The sequence below is a fragment of the Ascaphus truei genome, chromosome 2, assembly GCF_040206685.1.
Source record: "Ascaphus truei isolate aAscTru1 chromosome 2, aAscTru1.hap1, whole genome shotgun sequence".
Classification (NCBI taxonomy): Eukaryota; Metazoa; Chordata; class Amphibia; order Anura; family Ascaphidae; genus Ascaphus; species Ascaphus truei.
In genome coordinates, this window is record NC_134484.1 from 323,165,718 (window position 1) to 323,191,737 (window position 26,020).

At 45.0% G+C, this 26,020-nt stretch overlaps 1 protein-coding gene across 2 annotated transcripts in view; it reads right to left on the bottom strand.

Annotated features, from left to right (window-relative positions):
• HECW1 (HECT, C2 and WW domain containing E3 ubiquitin protein ligase 1) overlaps positions 1-26,020 on the bottom strand; it is a 331,172-nt gene that overhangs the window by 59,985 nt on the left and 245,167 nt on the right. For both annotated transcript variants that reach the window (XM_075586582.1, XM_075586583.1), the window contains 6 exons: positions 23,367-23,467; positions 21,032-22,384; positions 18,485-18,586; positions 9,208-9,358; positions 2,454-2,572; positions 1,018-1,139 (listed from right to left, as the gene is read on the bottom strand). In XM_075586582.1, coding sequence (XP_075442697.1) covers positions 1,018-1,139; positions 2,454-2,572; positions 9,208-9,358; positions 18,485-18,586; positions 21,032-22,384; positions 23,367-23,467 — 1,948 coding nt within the window. The remainder of the gene's footprint in view (positions 1-1,017; positions 1,140-2,453; positions 2,573-9,207; positions 9,359-18,484; positions 18,587-21,031; positions 22,385-23,366; positions 23,468-26,020) is intronic.

Below are 26,020 nucleotides of genomic sequence, written 5' to 3' on the forward strand. Positions count from 1 at the left end.
GCAAATAATTGTGTTCTCCTCAATAAGGGGCATATGTATCAAAGCCAAAGTAGAGCAAATCAGGGGCACAATATCTGCACATGTATTTCACAGAAAAAAGACCTGCTGTATTAAAACCAATAGGATTTGTTTCTTTGATGTATCTTGTCCACTCTTTGTGCACCAAGTGTGCCGTGATATATGAACCCCTTCCAATATAAAAAATACTTTGACAAAACTTTTGTAGAAGAACTGCATATCCATTTCCCTCTTTCCATTCAAATGCAGACTACTGTATATGAATCGGCTTTGGGATCATACAGTATACTCTAATGCTACTTTCTTTTTTTGTGATGTACTTTGGTGTCAAGGCTGCCTTTCCATTCTTATCTCTGTCCATATTTACTAAATGGCGCTATATGCCTGTTGTCTACTGGTACCAGAAGGTGTCTTATTGAGTAGCACCACTTAGTAAACATGGCACTTTATGACTGCAGCTCTCTCAGAAACTCTACATACACCTAATCTCCCTGTTATCACTGGCTCCTATTCCACCAGGTTGTGCTTATATACAGTACATGTTTTCATTCGTTTATTGTCATTGTTTAACATTGGTGCCACCAAGAGATGGGCGAAAATTTGGATACGCCTCGAATTGGCCGGTTCCTCAAAAAGTGCGACCTGCCCTTTTCGGATTATTATCTATCACCGACTGTCCACATGGCGGATTAACAATCCGCGGTCATATTGTTAAAAATTCGCATTCAGATTAAATCCGAGGAGGGGAGGGGAAGCTAGAGAGAGCAGATTCTTAACAATCCGCAGTGTGGATTTCAGTTTTCATTTGGAATCAGAGTACGGATTCTTACAAATCCACCCAATGGTGGATTCGGATGAATCTGCTTGGATTTTTTAGTACCCAACCCACCCATCTGTAGTTCCACCAAATAAAAACAGATTCATCATCTCTGAAGTAGGAGTATTTTCTCAAAGGCAGATGTGTTATGTAGAAAGAATTATTACAATTCCTTAACTTACATAGTTTGCATGGAGCACAGTAAAAAATTCAGGGTTGGTTATAAACTTGACAGCTGGAGACTGCAGTAGCAAAGTAATTTTCTGGGTATTTATAGGTGTAAGGGACCCCTCTCTTCTCGCTTCTGTAAAAGTAAAGCAAAGTAACCATGGCGTTAGAAAATAAATAATGACATCAAACCTTAAGCACAATAAACCCCATTTGATCTCTCTTCAGTGCTAAAGGGGCCCACAATTATAATAACACAGATTGCATTCCATCCTTTGTAATATTTTCCTTTAATGTGGACATGCACAATTTGAGTCTCCATCATAAAGCAGTCATGGCGGTGGCTGCTGCTTTGAGGTCAGAAAACACAAAAGGCAGTGTGGGCAGGGATACCTTTTTGGGGAAGCTGACATCTTTTTGTTCTGATTTTGGGGTGAGCTGACAGTTTTCTCTACCCTTTCCAGGAACCGTTACAGCCATTCTCTCATAATGTTTCCCTGCCATGGTGAGATTGTACTTTCTCTTGCTCTCCACCTAGTGCTTTTCCCATTCACCCTCCAGCCCTATAATGTACGATCAAGGTGCTGCCAACTGATGGAAGAGGCCCCCGGAAGTGGGAACTACATTCAACCCTGGTCTCTTTCCCCACTGGAGATTAAACTGGAGAATTATCCATGGTGCACTGAGCATACTTGAATACTTGGCTTGTTTCTCTTGTGCTACTTGCCAAGATCCAAACTGCATGTATTAAACTGCAGCCTCTCTCCTGCAGATCTGGCTGCCCTTTTCCACATATATTCTTACTTTTGGGTGTGCAGTGTCACAGAACTCATCAACAATGCAGTTGATGTGGCCTACTTAGATTTGGCAAAGGCTTTTGATATGGTTCCACACAAGAGGTTAGTGTACAAAATAAAGCTAATAGGACTTGGTAAAAATATTTGCACCTGGATTGAAAACGGGTTGTAGGATAGACAATAGAGGGTTGTCATAAATGGAACCTTTTCAGGTTGGGCTAAAGTCGTGAGTGGAGTACCTCAGGGATCGGTACTGGGACCCCTAACTAGTTTATTAATGACCTTGAGGTTGGCATAGAGAGCAAAGTCTCCATCTTTGCTGATGATACTAAATTGTGTACAGTAGTAGAATCAGAGTAGGATATAATTTCTCTCCAGAAGGACTTGGAGAGACATGAAACTTGGGCAGGTAAATTGCAGACTAGGTTTAATACAGATAAAGGTAAGGTTATGCATTTGGGAAACAAAAATAAACAGATGACATACAAATGAAATAGGGATAAATTAGGGGATTCCTTAATGGAGAAGGATTTAGGAGTGCTTGTAGACAGCAGGCTTAGCAATAGTGCCCAAAGTCATGCAGTAGCAGCAAAGGCAAACAAGATCTTTAAAAAACATCTCCTCCCTAGTTCAAATGAATAAAGAATTCATACCTGAGTTTGGCTGCGACAGATCGGTCTCAGAATCACCAAGCCCAGGAAGTCTGTCACTTCTACCACTAGCTTCCTCCTCTGGCCTCTCAGTTGCAATTGTCCTTTGAATATTTTGATACCTTTATTTGACAAAAATGAAAGGTCAGTTTTTACAATATAAAACAGTGTTTCTCAACTAGGGTGCAGAGGAACCCTGGTGTACCGCGACCCTTCAAGAAGAGTGCCCGGGCCAAAGGGGAAAAACTCAGCTGCTACCCAGCGGGATCCTCCCACTCTGCCTGTAGACGTAGAGGCTGCGATCCGCCTCGACACTCACAGCCTGGCACAGTGGAGAGAGAGGACCCCCCTCTATCTACAGACAGAGCCCGCAGAGTAGCTCATATGTTTGAGGTGTGTGTGGGAAGGTAGGAGGAAAAAGGGAAGGAGTGAGGACTTTGTGTTGAGAGGAGAGTGTAATGCATTGTGTTTGTGCGTGGGGTGGTGGTGTATGATGGCTTTTTGTGGGGGGAGGCTGAGGGAGGTTAGTGCTTTGTGTGGGGTGGGGGAAGGCGTGTGGTACAAGTAAGAGAAGGGGGTTGAACGTGGTGTTTATGGTTAAGAAAAAGGTTGAGGGTGCTGTGTGAGAAGAGAAATGTGGAGTGTGTGTTGAGTAAAAGGGGGAGTGTGATGTGTGAGGGTGAATGTGGAGTGTGTGAGAAGAGTGTAGGCGAGTGTGGTGGGTGTGGGCTTGTGAAAAGGAGGGTTAGTGATTATGCATGAAAGCGGGGAGGGGATGAGTGTCGTCTGAAGACCAGGGGTGCCCCGAGATATGCAAAAAAAAAACATCAAAAGTGCCCCTGCTCAAAAAAGGTTGGGAACAACCGATTTAAAGCAAGACACTCATAGGAATATGAATACATAGGAATAAACATGAATAAAACAGATTCTGTGGGGCTCAGGCATCAAGGAAATGTCTGCGTAATTCGAAGGCAAAAATATTGCTCCAGATGGATCAAATAAAAAAAATTCTATTAATATCAATAGGATACTTTAGTTTGGTGGATATGGTGCAATGTTTTGCAACAGAATGACACCACTGTTGCCTTTATACATATGCCTGAGTGTGTATTAAAATAAGGGGCATACGTATCAAGACAAAACTGTTACAATTCTGGGGCAAAAGTATTGCTTGAAATGTAAGAAAGACATTTTGGTTTATTCTCTGATATATGTGGTGCAGTTTTTCGCCTCAATATTGCACAGCTTTTGCCTTAATACATTTCGGCCAAAGTCTTTTTGCTCTTGTACTATTCCGAATTTGGTTCAGATGCATATTACAAGGTAACAGCAATGAATTTAAAATAAACAGAACATGTAGGAGTACTGAGTAAACATAATCAATTTCATAACGCTATGGTTCAGCTCCATTCCTAGTCCTATGAATTACGCTGCCTCAAAAAAACTCATAACCATTAGGTTCTGAGTATTTCTGAGGCAGCATAATTCATAGGATTAGAGCTCAACAATAGAGTTTTTGCCTGTATATTACCAGCTCCATAGACTCAATTTAACAAGGGGCCGCACTGCAATTGGCTGAAAACTGCCATTGGAGTCAATGGCAGTTTTCTGCCAATCGCACTTGTGAGTATGTTGAGTTAGCCACTGTGAGAGGCATTCACATCTAAGCATCAATGTCATTTGGCCCTCGTATCTATCTGTCAGTGAGGAACCATTACATGAAATAAGAGGAGGGAATGGGAAGGAGTTACATGGTCCTGTATTATTATAATATACATGCCTAAGGTCATTCTTTTCCTTTAGGCTTTTCATGAATTAAAAAAAAAACCTTCTCTGGTGGCCTAGACACATATCTATCTAACACAGATCGACTACATTCAATGTAATTCATTCCACAGATGCAAAACGTATCATAAAAATCTGACACGGAGACACATTTTTTGGAAACCTGATATACAGTATTGCTTACCTTTGTGTCTTTGAGCATGTGTATTATTCTAATGATTCACTCTATAAATCAGCATGGTAGACAGAAACCCCTTTCCTCACACAGTCCACTTACTTTGTCTTTTTAGAGCACTGGTATTATATTCCACTATACTGTGGAAACTCATTCAATTTGAAACCTGTTGTCATACTGTATCTTTCTTCACTGCATTTGATCAAAGTATGTTGCATGAACCCATAGGCATAGACTGTAAAGTTACTTATCATAGTATAGACTTTCCCATTACAGAGTTTTGCATTGACATGCTACACTTTTTACCCCATAAAAAAAGTGATTTTCTTCTAAAGTAAATTTTTTAGACTATCAATTCACAAATGGTTAAACAATACAGTATTGGGACAATTTGCACTTAAATAGCACTGGAGCTTTAAATCCTCCGCAGTAAAATATTAGGTCTGCAACACTGATTAAATTAGCGCAAATATTTTTTTTCATTTATGAAAAAGATTAGCAACATTTATACACACTCATCTCAGTTTTATGCAAATAAATTGCTCTTTTAATCAAGTTGCTATAAAATGTTCTAGTATAAACACTATTTCACATTAGATTAACTTTGAAATATTCTATACTGGCTTCAGCCCTTGGAATGCTTTGAAATATCCGCTTTATAGACAGTGACACTGATTTTATTTAAATGGCCTTGTTACTTAATTAGCTGAACAAGATCAAGGGCACCTTGTGACCTTGATGAACCACAGTTCTATGGCTCAAGTTTGCAGCTGTGTGTAATTGCCCCCTTTACGGGTTAGTTAGGGAAAAAAGATGCTCAATCAATGCAAAAGCCAAAAGAAAAAAAATGAAAGAAAGAAAGCAGTGATCTTTGAAGATTAGCGATCGTAGTATAATACCAGTACCGAAGAGACCGTAGATTGCAAAATGTGGCTGAAAGTTTTTTTTTTTTTTTTTTAATTTAAATCAAATAACAAGTGAGATGTATCTGCACACTAGAAAAAATATCAAAAATAGCACTTGTGGGTACTGAGCTCTTGGGCAAACAATTCCAATATGTACAGTATACAGATAAGAAATAAAGTAGCAATTGCTGTTCAACTCTGCCTGGTTTTATTAACCCCAGCAACCATCAGTGAGGTGACTAAAACCCAGACATACTTGAAAACCAGCTAGAGTGTTAATCTACAGCTCTCATCTACACTTTTATTTAAATCACCAGATTTATCAAAGTAAAAAGATGCATTGCGTTGATGAAATGGCATCCTTTTATAACTATGCTGCTGCTATATCCTCCAATTCTGCAACAGTCGGATGGCTGATAAATACAGTCCCCATTGCATGTAATGTACATGAGGTAAATGTGATCTTCAAGAAGAATTGCCAGTTATGATTGCCACTTTGCTCCTGTTAAACCGTTGATACTCCTTAAATCCAAATACTAAAATGCTGTTTGGGGATTTTCAGTACAGTCCCGATCTTGCTTCGACTTGTTACAGTAGATAAATCTGAATTATTTTTTTAAGAACGTCGCCCAAAGGTGAAGGGGTTGGAGATTTATTTTTTTCGTTCGCAAGCCAAAGTTAGAAGTTCACAAGCAAAAAAACAACTGTTAAGTTCTGTATTTTTTTTCAAACTTTTGCTTCTGCGAATTATCATGATAATGAAAAGCTTAGCTAAAAGTGTAGGGAAGATGGTGAAAGTTGCCAAGTTTGGTGAAACATAGGCTGGGTTACCAAAAGCTTTCCCGGGGCCCAGGACTAGAGTCTCCACCGAAGCCTCACTGTTGGTGACCCCCACGCTCTTTCTCTTACACTCTCTTCTCCCTCTTACCTCTCTACCCCTCTCTCTCCTCCTCACTCAGTCTGCCCCCGTTTCATCCCCCTATCTCTCATACCCCCTCTCTTTCACTCACCCCTCTCTGTCTCTCTCTCACCCTCACACCCACCTCTCTCATTCACCCTCAATCATCTCCTCTCACCCACCCACCCTCTCACTCATTCCTCTTACCCATTCCTTTCTCTCTCTCACCCTCCCTATCTCTCGCTCTCACCCTTCCTCTCACTCACCCACCCCTCTCTCGTCTGCTCTCACCGATTCCTCTCTCTCTCACCCATTCCTCTCTGTCTCACCCATTCCTCTCTCTCTCACCCATTCCTCTCTCTCTCTTTCCCATTCCTCTCTCTCACCCACCCACCCTCTTACCCATTCCTCTCTCTCTAACCCTTCCTCTATCTCTCACCCACCCCTCTCTCTCTCATTCACCCCTCTCATCCACTCCTCATGTACCCCACTCTCTCACCCACCCCACCCTCTCACCCATCTTTCTCTCTCACCCACCCATCTCACTCACACCCATTCATCTCTTTTTCTCTAACCCATCCATCCTTCTCTCTCACTCACCCATCCCTCTCTCACTCACTCACCCCTAATAATTTTACAGAGGAGAGGGCTTCGCTCATAAAGGGCCCTTGCGGTGGAGGTAAGCTGGGGCCCAACCTCCAGCACTGTTAGTGTGCACTGGGGAGGGTGTGAGGGGGAGGAGGGTTTGGCGAGAGATGGGCCTGCAGCTGAGCGGAGCTGCGGCCCCTCGGGACATGGAGAACAGTGTGGGTTGAACTTCCAGCATCGGGGGCCGCGCCTCTCAGAGCCACCGGGTCCGTGACACTTGTCCCGGCTCTCCCCTCCTGTCGGCCCAGAACATATGGGTTTCTAATTTAGAAAATCACTGCAAGGTCCCAAATTTGTGAACTTGGCAAATGTTTCACCTGTTTTACTGGTGATGTCCTGAAGTTCCCCTTCTCTTTCCTGCTCAAACAACAAATCAACAATATTCCCTAAAGTAGCTAGAAAAGTTCTGTACGACGTATACAGTATATGCAGGGCAATATTTTCTTATTTACACATCTTGCACATGTATCTTTGTAATGGGATTTATTTGGAACCACTTTCTGTTATATATTAAATACAGAATAAACTATTTTGAGAATAGAATCCTAGAGAGCAATTTCAAGTTTGTTTTGCGGGTTTCACAGAGCCTTCTGCGTAGTGGACTTTTTTTTTTTTTTTTTTTAAAGTTAGTCCCAAGATAAACCATTAGATGTATTTGTGAAATCCAGACAATCAGAATGCAGTCTGGAAAAACAGACTACAGGCATACCCCGGTTTAAGGACACTCACTTTAAGTACACTCGCGAGTAAGTACATCTCGCTCAATAGGCAAACGGCAGCTCACGCATGCGCCTGTCTGCATGTCCTGAACAGCAAAACCGGCTCCCTACCTGTACCGAAGCTGTGCGCAAGCGGGGAGACTATAGAGCCTGTTACACATGCGTTATTTACATCAGTTATGCACGTATATGACGATTGTAGTACAGTGCATGCATCGATAAGTGGGAAAAAGGGAGTGCTTCACTTTAAGTACATTTTCGCTTTACATACATGCTCCGGTCCCATTGCGTACGTTAATTCGGGGTATGCCTGTACTTTTCAAGTGACACTTAGAAATCAATGATAATATGAGAGCGGAAAATGGAAAGTGAACCAAAGTTGCTCAATTACTAAAGAATTAAGTTGAGTACTAGAGATATGAGGGAAGTTGTGAGCAGTTTATAATAGCTTTCCATTAGCAGAAGTCGAGCAATATATTTTTTATTAGGGTGACATTGGGAAGAAAAGATTTAGGTAATAATAAACCCTGTATAACTAAAATCCCTAATTGTTACTGTTCATTACTTTGAATTTATACGTTCCAAAACAATACTTTGGGAGATTTTGTCACCTGGGCCCCTGTATAGTTTGCTGTGAAGATGTCTTCGCTGTCCCGGAGAAGATTGTAACCCCATTAATTTTAATGGTGCTTATCGCCTCTCCACCAGGAGGAAAACCTCTTCTCAGCATGTTACATCGGGGTCTAAGGCTGTGGCCAGGGTGAAGCGAAGTGCACGTGCCGCCGTGCTTAGCGCATGCTGGTGCTCATGTTTAGCGTGATCAGAGTGATAATTCTGAATGCGCTTGTCCAGGGTGCGGGTGGGTGCGGGCGCGCCCCTGTGCACGTGCCCGTAAGCTTGCTGCTTGCCGAGGTAGTCACATTTGATTTTGCTGCTCGCTGATGCGTCACGTGAGCGGTTCACCCAATAAGGGCGAACCAGCTCCGTGACATCATGGCCGCACCCCCAACACGCCCCCCCCCCCCGTGCGCAAGTAAGGCTGCGGCCATGGTGACCGTGCGCTCACGTCTGTGCGCGTGATGTCACCCGCTTTTTAGCGCCAGCAATTTGAGGCCAGGGTAGATGCAACAGGAAGGCGTGTCGGGGGCCGTGGCCGTGACGTCACAGAGCTGGTTCGCCCTCAATGGGCGAACCGCTCACGTGACCTGGCCATCGCAAAGTGGAATCAAATTTAACTGATTCCTCACGCACCACGCGCCCCATCGCTGTCGCACGTGCGCGCACGGTCTATGACTGCGATCATTGGGATCGCGCTGTGTGCCGCTCGTGCACGCCTCTGCACCGGCTCCCTGATCATGGCCGCAGCCTAACAGGACACAAATCGCCAGAGCAAAATGAGCGCCGAGCTTGAGCGCCAGTGCGCTCTCATTCACCCTGGCCGCAGCCTAAGAGGTAGGTTAATGAAAGTGATAAGCATGATCGCATTAAAATGTGTGCACTCTCCTCTCATGAATGTAATGATTGTTCAGTGTGAGAAAGCTTCCAAATATAAACTGCTGCATTGCAATGCATTGTTGGCATCGCTGAAACTATAGGGGCTCATTTAATGCCTGTGAAGGATATCTACCTGCGGTTCAGCTGCTCCATCTGCTGGACAGACCCAGATCTGCTTATACCATCTGGAGTTGCAGCTGTGGTCGGACGCTGCCACGTTGTGGTGCGATTGACATGGTCCACATAAAATACTCTTCCATGGCTGTCGATACGAGCTTCCCAGTCTAGGTTTAAAAAACAGCATTACAGTATACAAAGCAATATGTTTATAATGCATTCCCTGTTAGTGAGGAAAATGCTGAAATTGCAAGAAAACTCCCATTGGCGCTGTTTTATAGAGTAGAGTTTCATCACATGTAAGAACTTTTTCTAGCATCTGATGCAGCATGTTAGAATTTAGCTGGATGGCACACAGAGACTTTGATACGGGTGCAGGCGGGGCTGCCAGCTGAAGGGGGGACAAAATCGGTACTGCTGTCTGAGGCTCGGTGGGTTTAGGGGCCGGGCCCCCTTCCTGCACGTCATTTGTTTGCCCAGGCCATGCTGAGGGAAGAAGAGAGAGACTTGCTGGGGGATAGGAGAGACATGCTTGGGAGATAGGAGAGAGAGAGAAACATGCTGGGGGATAGGAGAGACGGAGAGACATGCTTGGCGAAGAGGAGAGAGGCATGCTGTGGGAAAGGGAGAGAGAGAGAGACATGCTGGGGGATAGGAGAGAGAGACATGCTGGGGGATAGGAGAGAGAGACATGCTGGGGGATAGGAGAGAGAGACATGCTGGGGATAGGAGAGAGGGAGAGACATGATGGGGGATAGGAGAGAGGGAGAGACATGCTGGGGGATAGGAGAGAGGGAGAGACATGCTGGGGGATAGGAGAGAGGGAGAGACATGCTGGGGGATAGGAGAGAGGGAGAGATCATGGGGGATAGGAGAGAGGGAGAGACATGCTGGGGGATAGGAGAGAGGGAGAGACATGCTGGGGGATAGGAGAGAGGGAGAGACATGCTGGGGATAGGAGAGAGAGACATGCTGGGGATAGGAGAGAGGGAGAGACATGCTGGGGGATAGGAGAGAGGGAGAGACATGCTGGGGGATAGAAGAGAGGGAGAGACATGCTGGGGGATAGAAGAGAGGGAGAGACATGCTGGGGGATAGAAGAGAGGGAGAGACATGCTGGGGGATAGGAGAGAGGGAGAGACATGCCGGGGGATAGGAGAGAGGGAGAGACATGCTGGGGGATAGGAGAGAGGGAGAGATCATGGGGGATAGGAGAGAGGGAGAGACATGCTGGGGGATAGGAGAGAGGGAGAGACATGCTGGGGGATAGGAGAGAGGGAGAGACATGCTGGGAGATAGGAGAGAGGGAGAGACATGCTGGGGGATAGGAGAGAGGGAGAGACATGCTGGGGGATAGGAGAGAGGGAGAGACATGCTGGGGGATAGGAGAGAGGGAGAGACATGCTGGGGGATAGGAGAGAGGGAGAGACATGCTGGGGGATAGGAGAGAGGGAGAGACATGCTGGGGGATAGGAGAGAGGGAGAGACATGCTGGGGGATAGGAGAGAGGGAGAGACATGCTGGGGGATAGGAGAGATACATGCTGGGGATAGGAGAGAGTGACATGCTGGGGATAGGAGAGAGGGAGAGACATGCTGGGGGATAAGAGAGAGGGAGAGACATGCTGGGGGATAGGAGAGAGGGAGAGACATGCTTGGAGGCTAGGAGAGAGGGAGAGACATGCTTGGGGGCTAGGAGAGAGAGAGACATGCTGTGGGAAGAAGAGAGAGAGACATGCTGGGGGAGATGAGAGAGGGAGAGATGCTTGGGGGATAGGAGGGAGAGATATGCTGGGGGATAAGAGAGAGGGAGAGACATGCTGGGGGATAGGAGAGAGGGAGAGACATGCTGGGGGATAGGAGAGAGGGAGAGATGCTGGGGGATAAGAGAGAGGGAGAGATGCTGGGGGATAAGAGAGAGGGAGAGACATGCTGGGGGATAGGAGAAAGGGAGAGACATGCTTGGGGGCTAGGAGAGAGAGAGAGACATGCCGTGGGAAGAAGAGAGAGAGATATGCTGGGGGAGATGAGAGAGGGAGAGATGCTTGGGGGATAGGAGGGAGAGATATGCTGGGGGATAAGAGAGAGGGAGAGACATGCTGGGGGATAGGAGAGAGGGAGAGACATGCTGGGGGATAGGAGAGAGGGAGAGACATGCTGGGGGATAGGAGAGAGACATGCTGGGGGATAGGAGAGAGACATGCTGGGGATAGGAGAGAGTGACATGCTGGGGGATAAGAGAGAGGGAGAGACATGCTGGGGGATAAGAGAGAGGGAGAGACATGCTGGGGGATAGGAGAGAGGGAGAGACATGCTTGGAGGCTAGGAGAGAGGGAGAGACATGCTTGGGGGCTAGGAGAGAGAGAGACATGCTGTGGGAAGAAGAGAGAGAGACATGCTGGGGGAGATGAGAGAGGGAGAGATGCTTGGGGGATAGGAGGGAGAGACATGCTGGGGGATAAGAGAGAGGGAGAGACATGCTGGGGGATAGGAGAGAGGGAGAGATGCTGGGGGATAAGAGAGAGGGAGAGATGCTGGGGGATAAGAGAGAGGGAGAGACATGCTGGGGGATAGGAGAGAGGGAGAGACATGCTTGGGGGCTAGGAGAGAGAGAGAGACATGCTGTGGGAAGAAGAGAGAGAGACATGCTGGGGGAGATGAGAGAGGGAGAGATGCTTGGGGGATAGGAGGGAGAGATATGCTGGGGGATAAGAGAGAGGGAGAGACATGCTGGGGGATAGGAGAGAGGGAGAGACATGCTGGGGGATAGGAGAGAGGGAGAGACATGCTGGGGGATAGGAGCGAGGGAGAGACATGCTGGGGGATAGGAGAGAGACATGCTGGGGATAGGAGAGAGACATGCTGGGGATAGGAGAGAGGGAGAGACATGCTGGGGGATAGGAGAGAGGGAGAGACATGCTTGGGGGCTAGGAGAGAGGGAGATACATGCTGGGGGATAGGAGAGAGGCATGCTGTGGGAAGAAGAGAGAGAGACATGCTGGGGGAGATGAGAGAGGGAGAGATGCTTGGGGGATAGGAGGGAAAGATGCTGGGGGATAAGAGAGGTGGAGAGACATGCTGGGGGATAGGAGAGAGGGAGAGATGCAGGGGGATAGGAAAGAGGGAGAGACATGCTTGGGGGATAGGAGAGAGGGAGAGACATGCTTGGGGAAGAGGAGAGAGACATGCTGGGGGAAAGGGAGAGACATGAATGTTGAAAGGAAATAACATGAAGGAGACAATAAGTGTGCTGAGGGGGGGGGGAAACTTAGAAACAAGTGAGGAAGGGAAGAGAAAAACATTGGAAGGAAATGAGTGAGACATACGAGGGAAAGAAGACAAATACAGAAGGAGGCGAGAACAGTAGAGCAACATAAGGGGGAAAAGATGGAATGGCATAAAGGGTGTACAAGAGACATTGGGGGGAAGGAGGAGAGCGGAAGGAATAAGGTGATGGGGAGATAAAGAGGGGGGGCTCCATTCTTCCAAATTTTCCAGGGTACAAAAAAATTTTTTTTTGCACTGGGTGCATGAGAAAAATACATCAAAATTGCCTTGTCCGGCTGAAAAAATGTGCCCTCTACTGGATAAGAAAAACTATATGCTATGTTGAGAAATGAATCACAAATGACCAGTGCTTTTATGACGTTGCATCTCAAAGAATTTCCTAAGTAACAGTTTGATTATCCCAAGAATTATATAGCCATTGTATAAATGTGCCATAAATAATTAATCTTTTATTGTTTTCTTTCAAACAATACAATAGAGATATGTGATCTTGAAGGTAAATATATTGTAATAACTAATGAAATGGGTAGAAGCAGCTTCTTTATGGCACAACCATGCTCTAAAAAAAAGCACGGACTTAAACTGTAAATATAAACTTATAGGTGCAATAAATATTTGTCCTGAAGATTGTATAGATTTATTTTGGTCTCTTAGGCCTCGGGCATGGTCATCGCTTAGGCGCAGACCCGTGCTGAGGCGCGCTGCTGCTCGGCAATGAGCCCCTGCAGCCGCATTGAGAGCGGCTTTAGCAGGGGCTCGCGCACGCTTGCGGAAGCGTAGGTTTTACACAATTTTTAGTTTCTGCGCTCGCCGGAGCGCAGGGCCGGTCACGTGAGCGGTTCGCCCAATAAGGACGAACCAACTCTGTGACGTCACAGCCCTCCCACGACACGCCCCCGGGCGGAGCACGGTCTAAGGCCAGGGAAAGCACCCGCTTTCCCTCAGCCTCAGCGCGCCTCCGCCCGGCTGGATTCACCCTGGACGCAGCCTTAGGGTAAAAGAGACAAAAATGTACTTTCCCGTTCAACGTTCATGGCGGTGACGTATATGTGGAGCTCCGTCCATCAGTCTTGAGTAGGACAGAAAACAACTTCTACAGGTGTACTATAAAGGCTCCTCCTCTCAACTGCAGTCAGTCTTTTTTCTGTCCTCAGTACAGTAGGTTTGTTGTTTTTTGGACACACCTTAGGACTACCTCTGGCAGCGTAGTTCTCTCAGCCTTTCTCTCCTCTCTCTCTCTCTCTCTCTGTGTGTGTGTGTCACCCACCATCTCTCTCTCTCTCTCTTGTGTGTGTCACCCACCATCTCTCTCTCTCTCTCTCTCTCTCTGTGTCACCCACCATCTCTCTCTCTCTCTCTGTGTGTCACCCACAATCTCGCTCTCTCTCTCTCTCTCTGTGTGTCACCCACCATCTCTCTCTCTCTCTGTGTCACCCACCATCTCTCTCTCTCTCTCTCTCTCTCTCTGTGTGTCACCCACCATCTCTCTCTCTCTCTGTGTGTGTCACCCACCATCTCTCTCTCTCTGTGTGTGTCACCCACCATCTCTCTCTCTCTCTCTCTGTGTCACCCACCATCTACCTCTCTCTCTGTGTGTGTGTCACCCACCATCTATCTCTCTCTCTCTCTGTGTGTGTGTGTCACCCACCATCTCTCTCTCTCTCTGTGTGTGTCACCCACCATCTCTCTCTCTCTCACTCTCTCTCTCTGTGTGTCACCCACAATCTCTCTCTCTCTCTCTCTCTCTCTCTGTGTGTGTCACCCACAATCTCTCTCTCTCTCTGTGTGTCACCCACCATCTCCCTCTCTCTGTGTGTGTCACCCACCATCTCTCTCTCTCTCTCCCACCATTTGTTTCTCTCTGCGTGTCACCCACCATCTGTCTCTCTCTGTGTGTCACCCACCATCTGTCTCTCTCTCTGTGTGTCACCCACCATATGTCTCTCTCTGTGTGTGTCACACACCCTCTTCTGTGTGTGTGTGTGTGTGTCACACACCCTCTTCTGTGTGTGCGTGTGTGTCACCCACCCACTTCTGTGTGTGTGTGTATGTGTGTCACCCACACTCTCTCTGTCTCACACTCTCTCTGTCTCACTCTCTGGATCTGGATATCTTATTTACCCTATATATCTTAACTGCCCTATTCCTACACCGCAATAACCTATGCTGCTTTCTTCCAGATCTGACTCTCAAGCTTCACACGGGAGACATCGGAATCCCCCCTAACCCAGACGACAGGTAGGGAACACCTCCCCTCCAAAATACAACATTGCGGGAATGAGGATACCTGGACATTGAGGTTACAAGAAAGCAATCCGTAGGCCCCAGTAATGACCAGGGCGGACCACAGAGTCGCTTCTGAGAGCAGCGGGAGACAGACCCCATGTGCATGTGCTGTAGTACTAGAAGTGGGAGCGCACACATGGTGGTGCAAAACGGGAGCGCGCCAGAAACTGGAAGTGCGGTGAACCAGGAAGTACAGCAGTAAGCTTGAGGAAACCTCGTGGGGGACTGTTAAACACACAGCTGAGGCAAGAGAGTGCTGCTTGTGTGATCTGAAAGAGAGAAGTGTATGCTGCAAGCTATGGAGAGCAATACAGCCAAGGGATCGTTGCCAAAAAGAGTGCACAAGATTTGTGGAACTTCATAATGTGTTTGTTTTATGTATACAGTACCTCTGTTGAACTTCCTGAGGAGGGAGTTAATTTAAGCATGTATTGGACAGAAGATTAGAGATAGTCCTAAAGAAAGCATTTGTCACGGCAGCAGTAGTTTTTAAGCCAGTGGTGGCAGTGGCTTCTGTATCAAGGGCTATGTGAGTCTGGGTCGCAAATATGGAATTTGCGGTGGGAAAGGGTGTTAAGAGAACGTCAATCCTAAAAGCATTGACGGAAATAAAATTAGCCACAGATTATATCACAGAGGCATCATTTGACGTGGTTTATCTTACAGTGCATCAAAAATCCATGGCTCTTTCGGTGGTCACAAAGAAAGCCCTATGGTTGAGGCCATGGCTGGTGAACGCAGCCTCAAAGAATAACTGATGCATATTGCCTTTTGAAGGAGAATATTTGGTTGGTAAAAAAATTACACAATATTATTTCAAATGTATCAGGAGGGAAAAGTTATTTCCTTCCACACGAGAGGAGATTCAGACGTCCCTATTACTCAGTATACCAGCCTGATCAGATAAATTATAGAGAGACCAGATCACATTGGCCAGGAAGACCTGTCTCAAAACAATCTGAAATAAGGAGTAAGACTGGTGGCATTCTGGATTGTGTGGGCTCAGACAAAGGACCAGGTGGGTCTTTCAATCTCTTGTCCCAGGATACCTACTGGAGTTCAGGTATATGCCAAAGGCAGACTGGCAATTAATTTCACGGGCCTCAAGAAGCAGAGAGGCAAGAGAAGCATTAAAGCAAGCATTGAAGAATTTACAACAAACAAGGTTATTGTAAAGGTTCCACCTAGCGAAAATAGAAAAGGTTTGTACTTAACACTTTTTCTGCTAAAAAGACCTCTGGAGCATATAGAGCAGTCTTGGATCTAAGAAGTGTTAGTATAGAGAGCAAAGTCCTTGGCGCACTATCAAGTGCGTAAACCTGAAATGTTAGTCCTGTTTTTTGAAGAAACAGTTCGTAATTCTCCACAGTCTGTCCTCCTGTTTTCCTTCCGATATTTAGATATCTGTAATCAGAGAGAACAGGAGACCATTGCGCAGTATCCCATGTATATCGAAACCTCATCCACACAGCTGCTAGGTACTTACATCTAAATGGATGAAGGCAGGCCTTGAAAGGTATCTTTAAACCAGAGGTCTGTGTCTCTCGCAGGGTTGTCTTGGATTCTCTAATTGCAATGCTCCCTCTCCACAGACAGCCAATTCGCCCAATGGTATACAAAAGATAAAATGCCAAATAGTGTGGAGCGGGAGCATTGCAATTAGAGAATCCAAGACAACCCTGCGAGAGACACAGACCTCTCCATTATATGTACCTCTGCCCACATCTCTTTCAGGAAGGTACCATTGTTCTTTTCCAGGATAGATCACACTCAAGCTTTCCAGGTGGATGGACAGTGTTGCCTGTGGGAATTCAATTTGACGTATGTCTCCCACAAATTTCACTCATACCGAGAGGGTTGAGAAAAATAGAAAGAGGCAAGGCAGAGGTGATAGTCATCTTACACAACTGGCCAAGACGAGCATGGTTTGCTCAGGCAGTACGCATGGAAATACACAGACCATGGAAACTACCACAGGTACACAACCTGCTGGAACAAGGGCCAATAAAGCACCCAAATCCACAGAGATTGGTGCTAGCAGCCTGGCAATTGAACGGCAGTTGCTAAAGCAAAAAGGCCTTTCAGAGAAGGTGATTCTGGCATAGATCAGTGTCTCAAAGTTGTCAACATCTAAGGTATATTATCGGATCTGGTTGAGATTCCTGCGATGGGGCAACGAAAAAGAGCAGAGCTACATTAAACCTCCTTCAGCTGTGCTAGTTGAATTCCTTCAGTCAGGTTTTGAGAAAGCACTTAGCCTCAGCTCCCTCAAAGTTCAGGTGTCAGCTATAACAGCACTATTGGAAAGAGAGTTGGCCAGTGTGAGGCTCATTATCAGATTTTAACAAGCAGTAAAAAGACTGGAATAACACCACACTATGGGATCTGTTGTTGTTACTGCAGGCAATGGTGGAACTTCCATTCGAATCATTAGAGAACATGTCACTAATAATGCTAACATCGGCAATAAGAGTGGGTGAGTTGCAGGGTTTATTCTGTAAAGAGCCGTTCTTAATTATACATCAGGAGAAAATTGCCCTGAGGCCTGTCACCCATTTCATTCCTAAGGTAGTATCTGCATTTTATCTATATCATGGGATTGTCCTGCCACCCTTTGTTCCTCGATCAGAAAATCAAAAGGACAGCTGCACAAGCTGGATGTAAAGAGATGTGTGAAACACTAGCTAGAGCAGGTGCAGGACTTTAGGAAGTCGGATAGACTATTCGTACCTCCACAGAGTACCAGAAAGGGGCAGGCAGCATTGAAGGCTACCATTGCTCATTGGATCATCACCTGTATCAATGAAGCATACAGACATACATGGAGATGGGTTCTTGAAGGATTAAAGGCTCGCTCAACTAGAGCAATAGGTACATCAAGAGTTCTCAGAGAACAAGCATTCCCGCAGAACTGTATAAAGCAGCAGTATAGTCATCAATTAACACATTTATAAAGCATTGTAGACTTGACATTCAACCCTCGGCTGATGCAAGCTTAAGCGGTGATACAATAAATCGGCATAAAAAGAATCAGGGCATCTGTCATTTTTTGTCCTTATATTCCGAGTATCATGTTAATTTTCCCACCCTCAACTTGACATCTTGCGTATGTCCCATACATATCACTGCCATGAAAGTTGAACGGGAAAATAGAAAATGTATTCCTTACCGTAATTGTCTTTCCCTGGAATATGTTCATGGTGGTGAGTATTTTCCCATCCCTATTAATATGAGATAGCAGGGAGGTTTCGTTTTTGGGAAATCCTAATACTGACTACAGGTGAGAGGACAAGCCGTTTATAGCACACCTGTAGAAGTTTTTTCCTGTCCTACACAAGACTGATGAGTGGAGCTACCCATATGTATCGCCACAGTGAACTTATTCTGGGTAAAGAAAATTACAGTAAGAAATACATTTTCTATTTTCTCAGTCACATTGAGCTGTTGCTGTGCCTAGAACTGGTTTCCCCACTACATATACAGTAGACAAATATAAAGGAGTTAGTGATTACTCAACTCTTATGCTGCCTAATGCAACAAATAAGTTAAACAACCTACTGTACATATGACAAGATATAATGTTGTGCATACCACGTGTAAATAGAACATTCATTTGGCGAGTAGTCGCCAATGAGAAGTGCTTCATTACAACTCTATGGTGCTACCAAAATTGAACTATGGTGGACACGTGATTACAGTTAGCCCCAAACATATTCTTACTTGGTGGAAGAGGCTCATCAATGGTTGGGTAGTGGTGGTGATCCGTCCTCAGAGATGGTAGCTGAGTTATAGGTTGAGCATTATATGGTAAAGGACAGTCACCTAGAGAGACAAAGAGTATGGTAGACATGGAGTCTAATGTTATCATTCTTCACTTCTCTTTACACAACTATTGTGTCTAACTCGTGACATGACATTGTCGATTAATTACATATTGTAAAAGCATCTTAATTCTGTTGTTCCTATCCTAACCCAGCAATAAATGTCAATTAAAATCAACCTCTTTTCTGTAAAATTACAACAATTTCCAGCTCCTATTGAATGTTGTATTTTGTATCCTTCACATTTATTCACACCAATTTAGAAAAAAATCCTGTTTCTCAAAATGGTTTCCCAACGTTGTTTTGTGTTTTTACTCAACCCAGTACTTGTGAAGCTATGTAAGTATATGAATCTTGTTAGTACTAAAGAATTTTAAAATGAAAAAAAAAAGAAAAACTGTTTACACTGAGTGTAATATGGTATGATCAGAATGTATGTGCTAATTACAGGAGAAATAGAAAATGGATCTCTCGTTATGCCTCTGCTTGTCTCCTGCGCTCTACCCATAACTGTCTCCTTTCCATCTCTGATGCTCTCTCTCATGTTACACCTTTTCTGCTCACTGCATCTTATCTGTGGAACTCCCTCCCACTCGGTATATGCCAAGCAGCCTCTCGCCCCACCTTTAAGACAAACCTTAGAGTTCACCTCTTAAATGAAGTACTCCAATATCCCAGACTCATGGCTACTGTCCCACACCCACAGTGTGGGACAGCCCACACCCACACCCACACCCACAGTCACTCCTACCAAGTACTGCCATCTACTGCACTTATTCCCTCACCTGCTGCCTCTGTAAATCTCCCAACATACCACAGATTGTAAGCTCTCCAGGGCAGGGATTTCCTTTCCTAATGTCTGATCCTGTTTGTTGCACTTATTGTATTATAATTCCCTGTACTGTGTTGTCTCTCTTTTAAAGGGCTGAGTACAGCTATGGGAGCTACTTAAATAAAGATATACATACATACATCAACAATTTTGCACAAGAATAGGGGGTGGAGGGGGGGGGGGATGGAGGGAGGAGAATCCAATAAAATCTTCCTGATGATTCCAGTATCCCAAATAAGACCACAAATGAAAGCTACCTACATCCTCATTTGTGTAAAGAGCATACCACACATTTATATACAGTATACTGTAGTTTTCCCTTTAAAGCAAAAACATTTAATAAAAATAATACTTTTGGGAACATGTGAGATTCAGCCTATTGCTTCTATGTCTCTTTATAGTAGCAAAGGATAGTGCAATTAAATTAATGGAAATATTCAAACGTACTGTGCAACTGATCTCATAAATATTAATTAACTTTATATATGATTGATTATCAACATTTAGTTAGAACCTTGTGGCAAAAGAACAAACCAACTATGAAGTACACACCCATCCATCTTGGGTAGATAAAAATAACAAACTTAAGATATACTGTAAATGAAAAACAAATTGTTCTGTCTGTTCAAAGAAGGTCAAACAGAATGAGAAATGACAGGAACAAAATGTTTAATAACTCTAAAATATGTACTGTATAGTAATGTCCCTCACTGATATATTGAGTCTATGGAAGTCGATACTGTACAGTATGTCTACCCCAAGCAATGCTATTTTTCCCATTAGGATCATATGTGAAATAAAATAAGACAAGCTGGGATATTCAGTGTGATAGAAAGTGCAAACAACATAGGTATTCTCTAGTAATGCACAGGTTAACACCCATCAGCTGTGTAATGTGAGGAGGGGAGAATTAACTAAAAAGAGACAACTATTACTATCACATAGGTAAAGAGTAATGGTAAATTACACATGTGCCATGAAGTAATACAATTATTGACAACTATTGACAACAATCATATTCTTAATGCATAAAATGTATGAGAGTACAGGCATACCCCGGTTTAAGGACACTCACTTTAAGTACACTCGCAAGTAAGGACATGTCGTCCAATAGGCAAACGCCAGCTCACGCATGCGCCTGTCAGCACATCCTGAACAGCAATACTGGCTTCCTACCTGTACCGAAGCTGTGCGCAAGCGGGGAGACTATAGAGCCTGTTACAAATGTGTTATTTACATCCGTTATGCACGTATATGACGATTACAGTACAGTACATGCATAGATAAGTGGGAAAAAGGTAGTGCTTCACTTTAAGTACATTTTCGCTTTACATACATGCTCCGGTCCCATTGCGTACGTTAATGCGGGGTATGCCTGTAATTGATATAGCTAGTATAAAGCTAGCAGTATTCCCATAGGATTTTTTATGGCCCAGAGAAAGTATACAATAACAATTTACATGCAGAATGACCTTGTTAAACCAATAAAAAGTATTCATGCCTGTTAAAAGAAAACCAATTGAAGATTGAACATGCTTTCAAGATAATAGAACCAGTGCATCACACATTTTAATACATTTGTTGGCAGAAGCACCCATTGGGCATCAATCTAACCTTCTCTCCTACTGCTTGGGCCTGCTACAGGAGATTCGGGGACACCAGGAGTCCTTTCTGAAGTAACACTTTGACTGGAGAGATCATCGGACCACTGAATGGATCCATTGGCATGATCTCTGTCAGGCTCCGGGCTTTGATTAGAATCAGGCATGGACTCGAAAGCACTGTTTTCCTCCTCCTCCTCCTCGTCATCTTGAGAGGAGAAGACCGTGCTTTCAGAGATCCTGGCGCTGTCCACTGAAGAGAATCGGGTGTGACTGGAGAAACGGTTGTGGCTGTCATAACAGGAAGGGCTATAACATGAGGTGCTATAGCAGGAGGTGCTGTAACAGGAGGTGCTATAGCACGAGGTGTCACATGTGTCACAATCATGCTCTCCAGGAATCCTGGGACTTGAATCACTTTCACTTTCAGTTCGAGGGAGCTCTCCATTTACACAGAGATGGTTACAACCAGGGATATGGTCACTGGAGCTGTGTCTGGGCAAAGTACTTCTGCTGTTGTCCATTTCATCATTTGCATCAATTGCGACTTCAAAGGAAGGTTCAGGCACCACTGTTTCCGTTTCACTAACGATGTCCTTCTCAGACATCTCCTTGACTGTGGATTCTTCATCGATGTCTACACTGTTTTGTTCCTCCTCATCTTCATCCCCTATCATTTGTGCTGAAGGCAGACTGTGGAGTAAATTATGTATCCTTATGTAATGTGTGCGAGGTGTTTCAGGCTCCCCGCAAGCTGATGCTATTACAGTCTCCAGCTCAGACACTGGCAGAGAACAAGGCCTATTTTTCCTCTTCACTGTGTTCCTAAGTTTAAGTTCATTGGCCTGTTGCTGGCACAACTCCACTGGTTCTTCATGATGTTTCTCTAGATCTTTGTCTGCTTCCACCGACATACTTGCGTTGTCTGTATTCAATATTTCCCCCCCATCTCCTTGTGTGGCAGCAATACTGTGTACACTAGTCTCTGTTTTGGCTTCAGAAGTAGAAGCAATAGCTGCTGCTTGTTCCTGATCAGAATCGGTCACAGCAAGAGGCAAAGTCACTTCAGCTGGTGTGGATTCCAGGGTTTCTGTTGTATCTGCTGGAAGAGCATCAGCCCCTGTGCTTCCTATTGTGTTATTGTGAAGGCTGCTATGACTAACTGATCTACCATCAGCTGCAGAGCAATTGTTATCACAACCACGTGAAATGCATCCATTTAGCAGTTCTGGATAGGAGCTTTCAGTGGTGGCTAAGGTTCTTCGCTGGGGCTCACTTGGGGTTTCCTCTGTAGAGTTGCTCAGAGGGCTTGTGTTGGGTGTAGCTGTTTCTACTGGATCTGCAGTAATGGAGACGTCTTCATCATCTGAAAGTATATTTACAAAGCAAGTCAAAAATCAGAAAAGTCTCCATGTTTCCCCTTACATGTGGTTGTTAAAGCAAAGCTTATTTTTTTTTTTAGTATGAACTGGATTTTTAGGAAGATATTCCTACACAGGAATGTTGTTCCTTTAAAGCTAGCGTAATGATCTAGATAAAAGTCAGAATTAAAAATGACGGTCACTTGACTCATGCTTTGCAATGTGTCAGAAAGATAACAACTCAACATTTAGTGATGTCAAATAGACAGGTTTAAAGAAAACTAAAATAAATGATCTGTTAAATATTACGCATAATATCACATAGGAAATATGTCTGTGGCCATATCATTAAACAGTAAAAGTAATTTCAAGCATTCTGCTGGGTTGTAACTGTGGTCATTGGATATATGTCATTGGCATCTCATAACTAATCTGAGCCCTCTGTAATAATGTCTGAATAGGAATTTAGGATCCATCACAACTAATACAGACAAATATTTAGCAACACGTAATATCAGAATAAAAGGTGACTTTAAAGTAGTAGCACCATATCATTACAAGTAATTTAGACAAAATTATTTCAGAAAAAGATTGACTGTCGAACAATTCTCATTGCAACAAATCTAGGGATAGTGATCGTAGTATAAGAATGATTCAAAATGTTGTCCCTGTTCATCAGACCACTGTTGTCACTATAATGCACGTGCTGTGTCATCATGTTCAAGACTTTAAAAAAAAAAAACATCCTTGTTTGTGACTAGGGTTACCAGGTGGCTTCTCCAAAAATACTGGACTCAATGGTGAAAGGTGCGTCAGGTCACTATGTCCAGGGAGGAAAATACCGGACACATACATGCCCAGTATTACAGTACCTCTCATTTTTTACTGGACAGAGTATCCAAATACAGGACAGTCCAGTTCCATACCGGACACCTGGCAACCCTATTTGTGACACATTGAAATGTTTAAGAAGTGAAGTTACTGCACCAGGGTGAATGGAAGATGTTATCTCAAATCGGAACTGCAGTTGTCCACTGACGTGATCCGTAGGAAGTCTACGACCCAAAGTGTAGCTAACAACTCTGTCTCTGTAAGTTAAAGTAATGAAAGAAGACTGAAAGGTCTATGTTCACAACTGTGCAGTTAGTGAAAAATCAGAAGAACACTTGCTTGGATAATGGGTATGAACAATGACTATCACATTCTGCAGACTTTGATAGAAAGGCACACATAGCATGAATTTCCATAATAATGGATGAAAAAAGCGTCATGGATAAGAGCACAGAGCATACCTTTCCATTATCATTTATGGAGGTGTTAAACAAATCGATTTTGCAACTTTTTTTGTGTACCAAAAAAAAAAGCCCCAAACTATAATTCGCCATATTAGCAAATAAAGTAATGGGAAGTCACCGTGCCTGGGTGCTACATACGTGTTCCTATATGCAGAGAAAGGTGCAAATTCACAGTTGGAAGTTTCAACTCATAATCCTTTATTATTCAGCCCCAAGATTACATTGCAAAATGATGTATTTCATAATAGGCTAAATGTAGGCTTTTTTTTTTTTTTTACATTTTTCATTAAAAAAAACAGACACTTTTGTAGTTAGATTGATTTTTTTTATCAGCATGATCGTCTACATTCTTATGCTTTTACTGCATGTGTTTATTAAAATGAAATTGTACATACACATAGCCCCCCTCTATATACACACACTCTGCACCCCCCTCTATACACACAAACACACAAACACACACACACACACACACACACACACACACACACACACACACACACACACACACACACACACACACTGCAACCCCCTTCTATATACACAAACACACTGTAGCACCCCCTCTACACCCACAAAACACACACTGCAGTCCTCTCCTCCACCCTCTACACTCACAAAACAAACACAGCAGCCCTCCTCTATACCCACAAACACACATTGCAGCCCCCTGTAAACCAACAAAACTGCACACACACACCAACAAAACACACTGCAGTCCTCCTCCATCCTCAACACCCACAAAACACACTATGAAGACACACTGCAGCCCCGCTCTACACCCATAAAACACACAATGAAGACACACTGCAGCCCCCTGTAAACCCACATACTGCAGGCACACACATACCAACAAAACACAATATGCAGTCCTCCTCCACCCTCTACACCCACAGAACACACACTGCAGACACACATGCCAACAAAACAGACTCTGCTGCCCCCTCTACACCCACAAAACACACATCAACAGAACACACTGCAGACACACAAACCAACAAAACACTCTGCTGCACCCTCTACACCCACAAAACACACAGCAGACAGACACACAGACCTTTCTCCTCACTCTCCTGTGCGGAGATCTCTGCAGAAAGGGTGGGGGAGGAGTCAGTGTCTTGCTGCTGCCTCCTGACCAATCACCTCCCCTGTCTGAGAGCTGCTCTCACTCATTGTGTATGAGAACTCAAAGCTGATTGGCTAAAAAAAACTTGGCAGGGTGCCAAAAATTCTGGGCCATTACTGAATGAATAATGCCTGGAATTTTAACCAATCAGAGAGCAGGGATGTCAATAATGCCGGGAATTTTACAGCTTTAGCCTATACAATATTATAGGCTAAAGCAGTAAAATTCTGGGCGTTACTGAAATCCCTGCCCTCTGATTGGTTAGAATTCCAGCATTATTTATTCAGTAATGACCGGAATTTTTGGCACCCTGCCAACTCACCTTTCAGAGATGCAGGGGAGCGCGGCATCTCTGTTCCTCTCACAGCATGGCAACACAGGCTCTCTCACACAGCACATGCAGGCTCTCTCACAGAGCACATGCAGGCTCTCTCACACAGCACATGAAGGCTCTCTCCCACAGGCTCTCTCACACAGCACATGCAGGCTCTCTCACACAGCACATGAAGGCTCTCTCCCACAGGCTCTCTCACACAGCACATGCAGGCACTCTCACACAGGCTCTCTCAAACAGCACATGCAGGCTCTCTCACACAGCACATGCAGGCACTCTCACACAGGCTCTCTCACACAGCACATGCAGGCACTCTCACACAGCACATACAGGCTCTCTCACACAGCACATGCAGGCTCTCACACACAGCACATGCAGGCAATCTCACACAGCACATACAGGCTCTCACACAGCACATGCAGGCACTCACACACAGCACATACAGGCTCTCTCACACAGCACATGCAGGCTCTCACACACAGCACATGCAGGCAATCTCACACAGCACATACAGGCTCTCACACAGCACATGCAGGCTCTCTCACACAGCACATGCAGGCTCTCACACACAGCACATACAGGCTCTCTCACACAGCACATGCAGGCTCTCTCACACAGCACATGTAGGCTCTCTCACACACAGCACATACAGGCTCTCTCACACAGTACATGCAGGCTCTCTCACACACAGCACATGCAGGCTCTCTCACTCCGCCCCCCCCGCCCTCCCCCCCGCCCTCACCTCCCTCCCCCCCGCCCTCAGCTCCCTCCCCCCCACCCTCCCCTCCCTCCCCCCCTTCCTTCCCCCCCCTCCCCTCCCTCCTCCCCTCCCCTCACCCCCCCCCCTGTCCCCTCCCTCCCCCCCTCTCCCCTCCCTCTCCCCTCC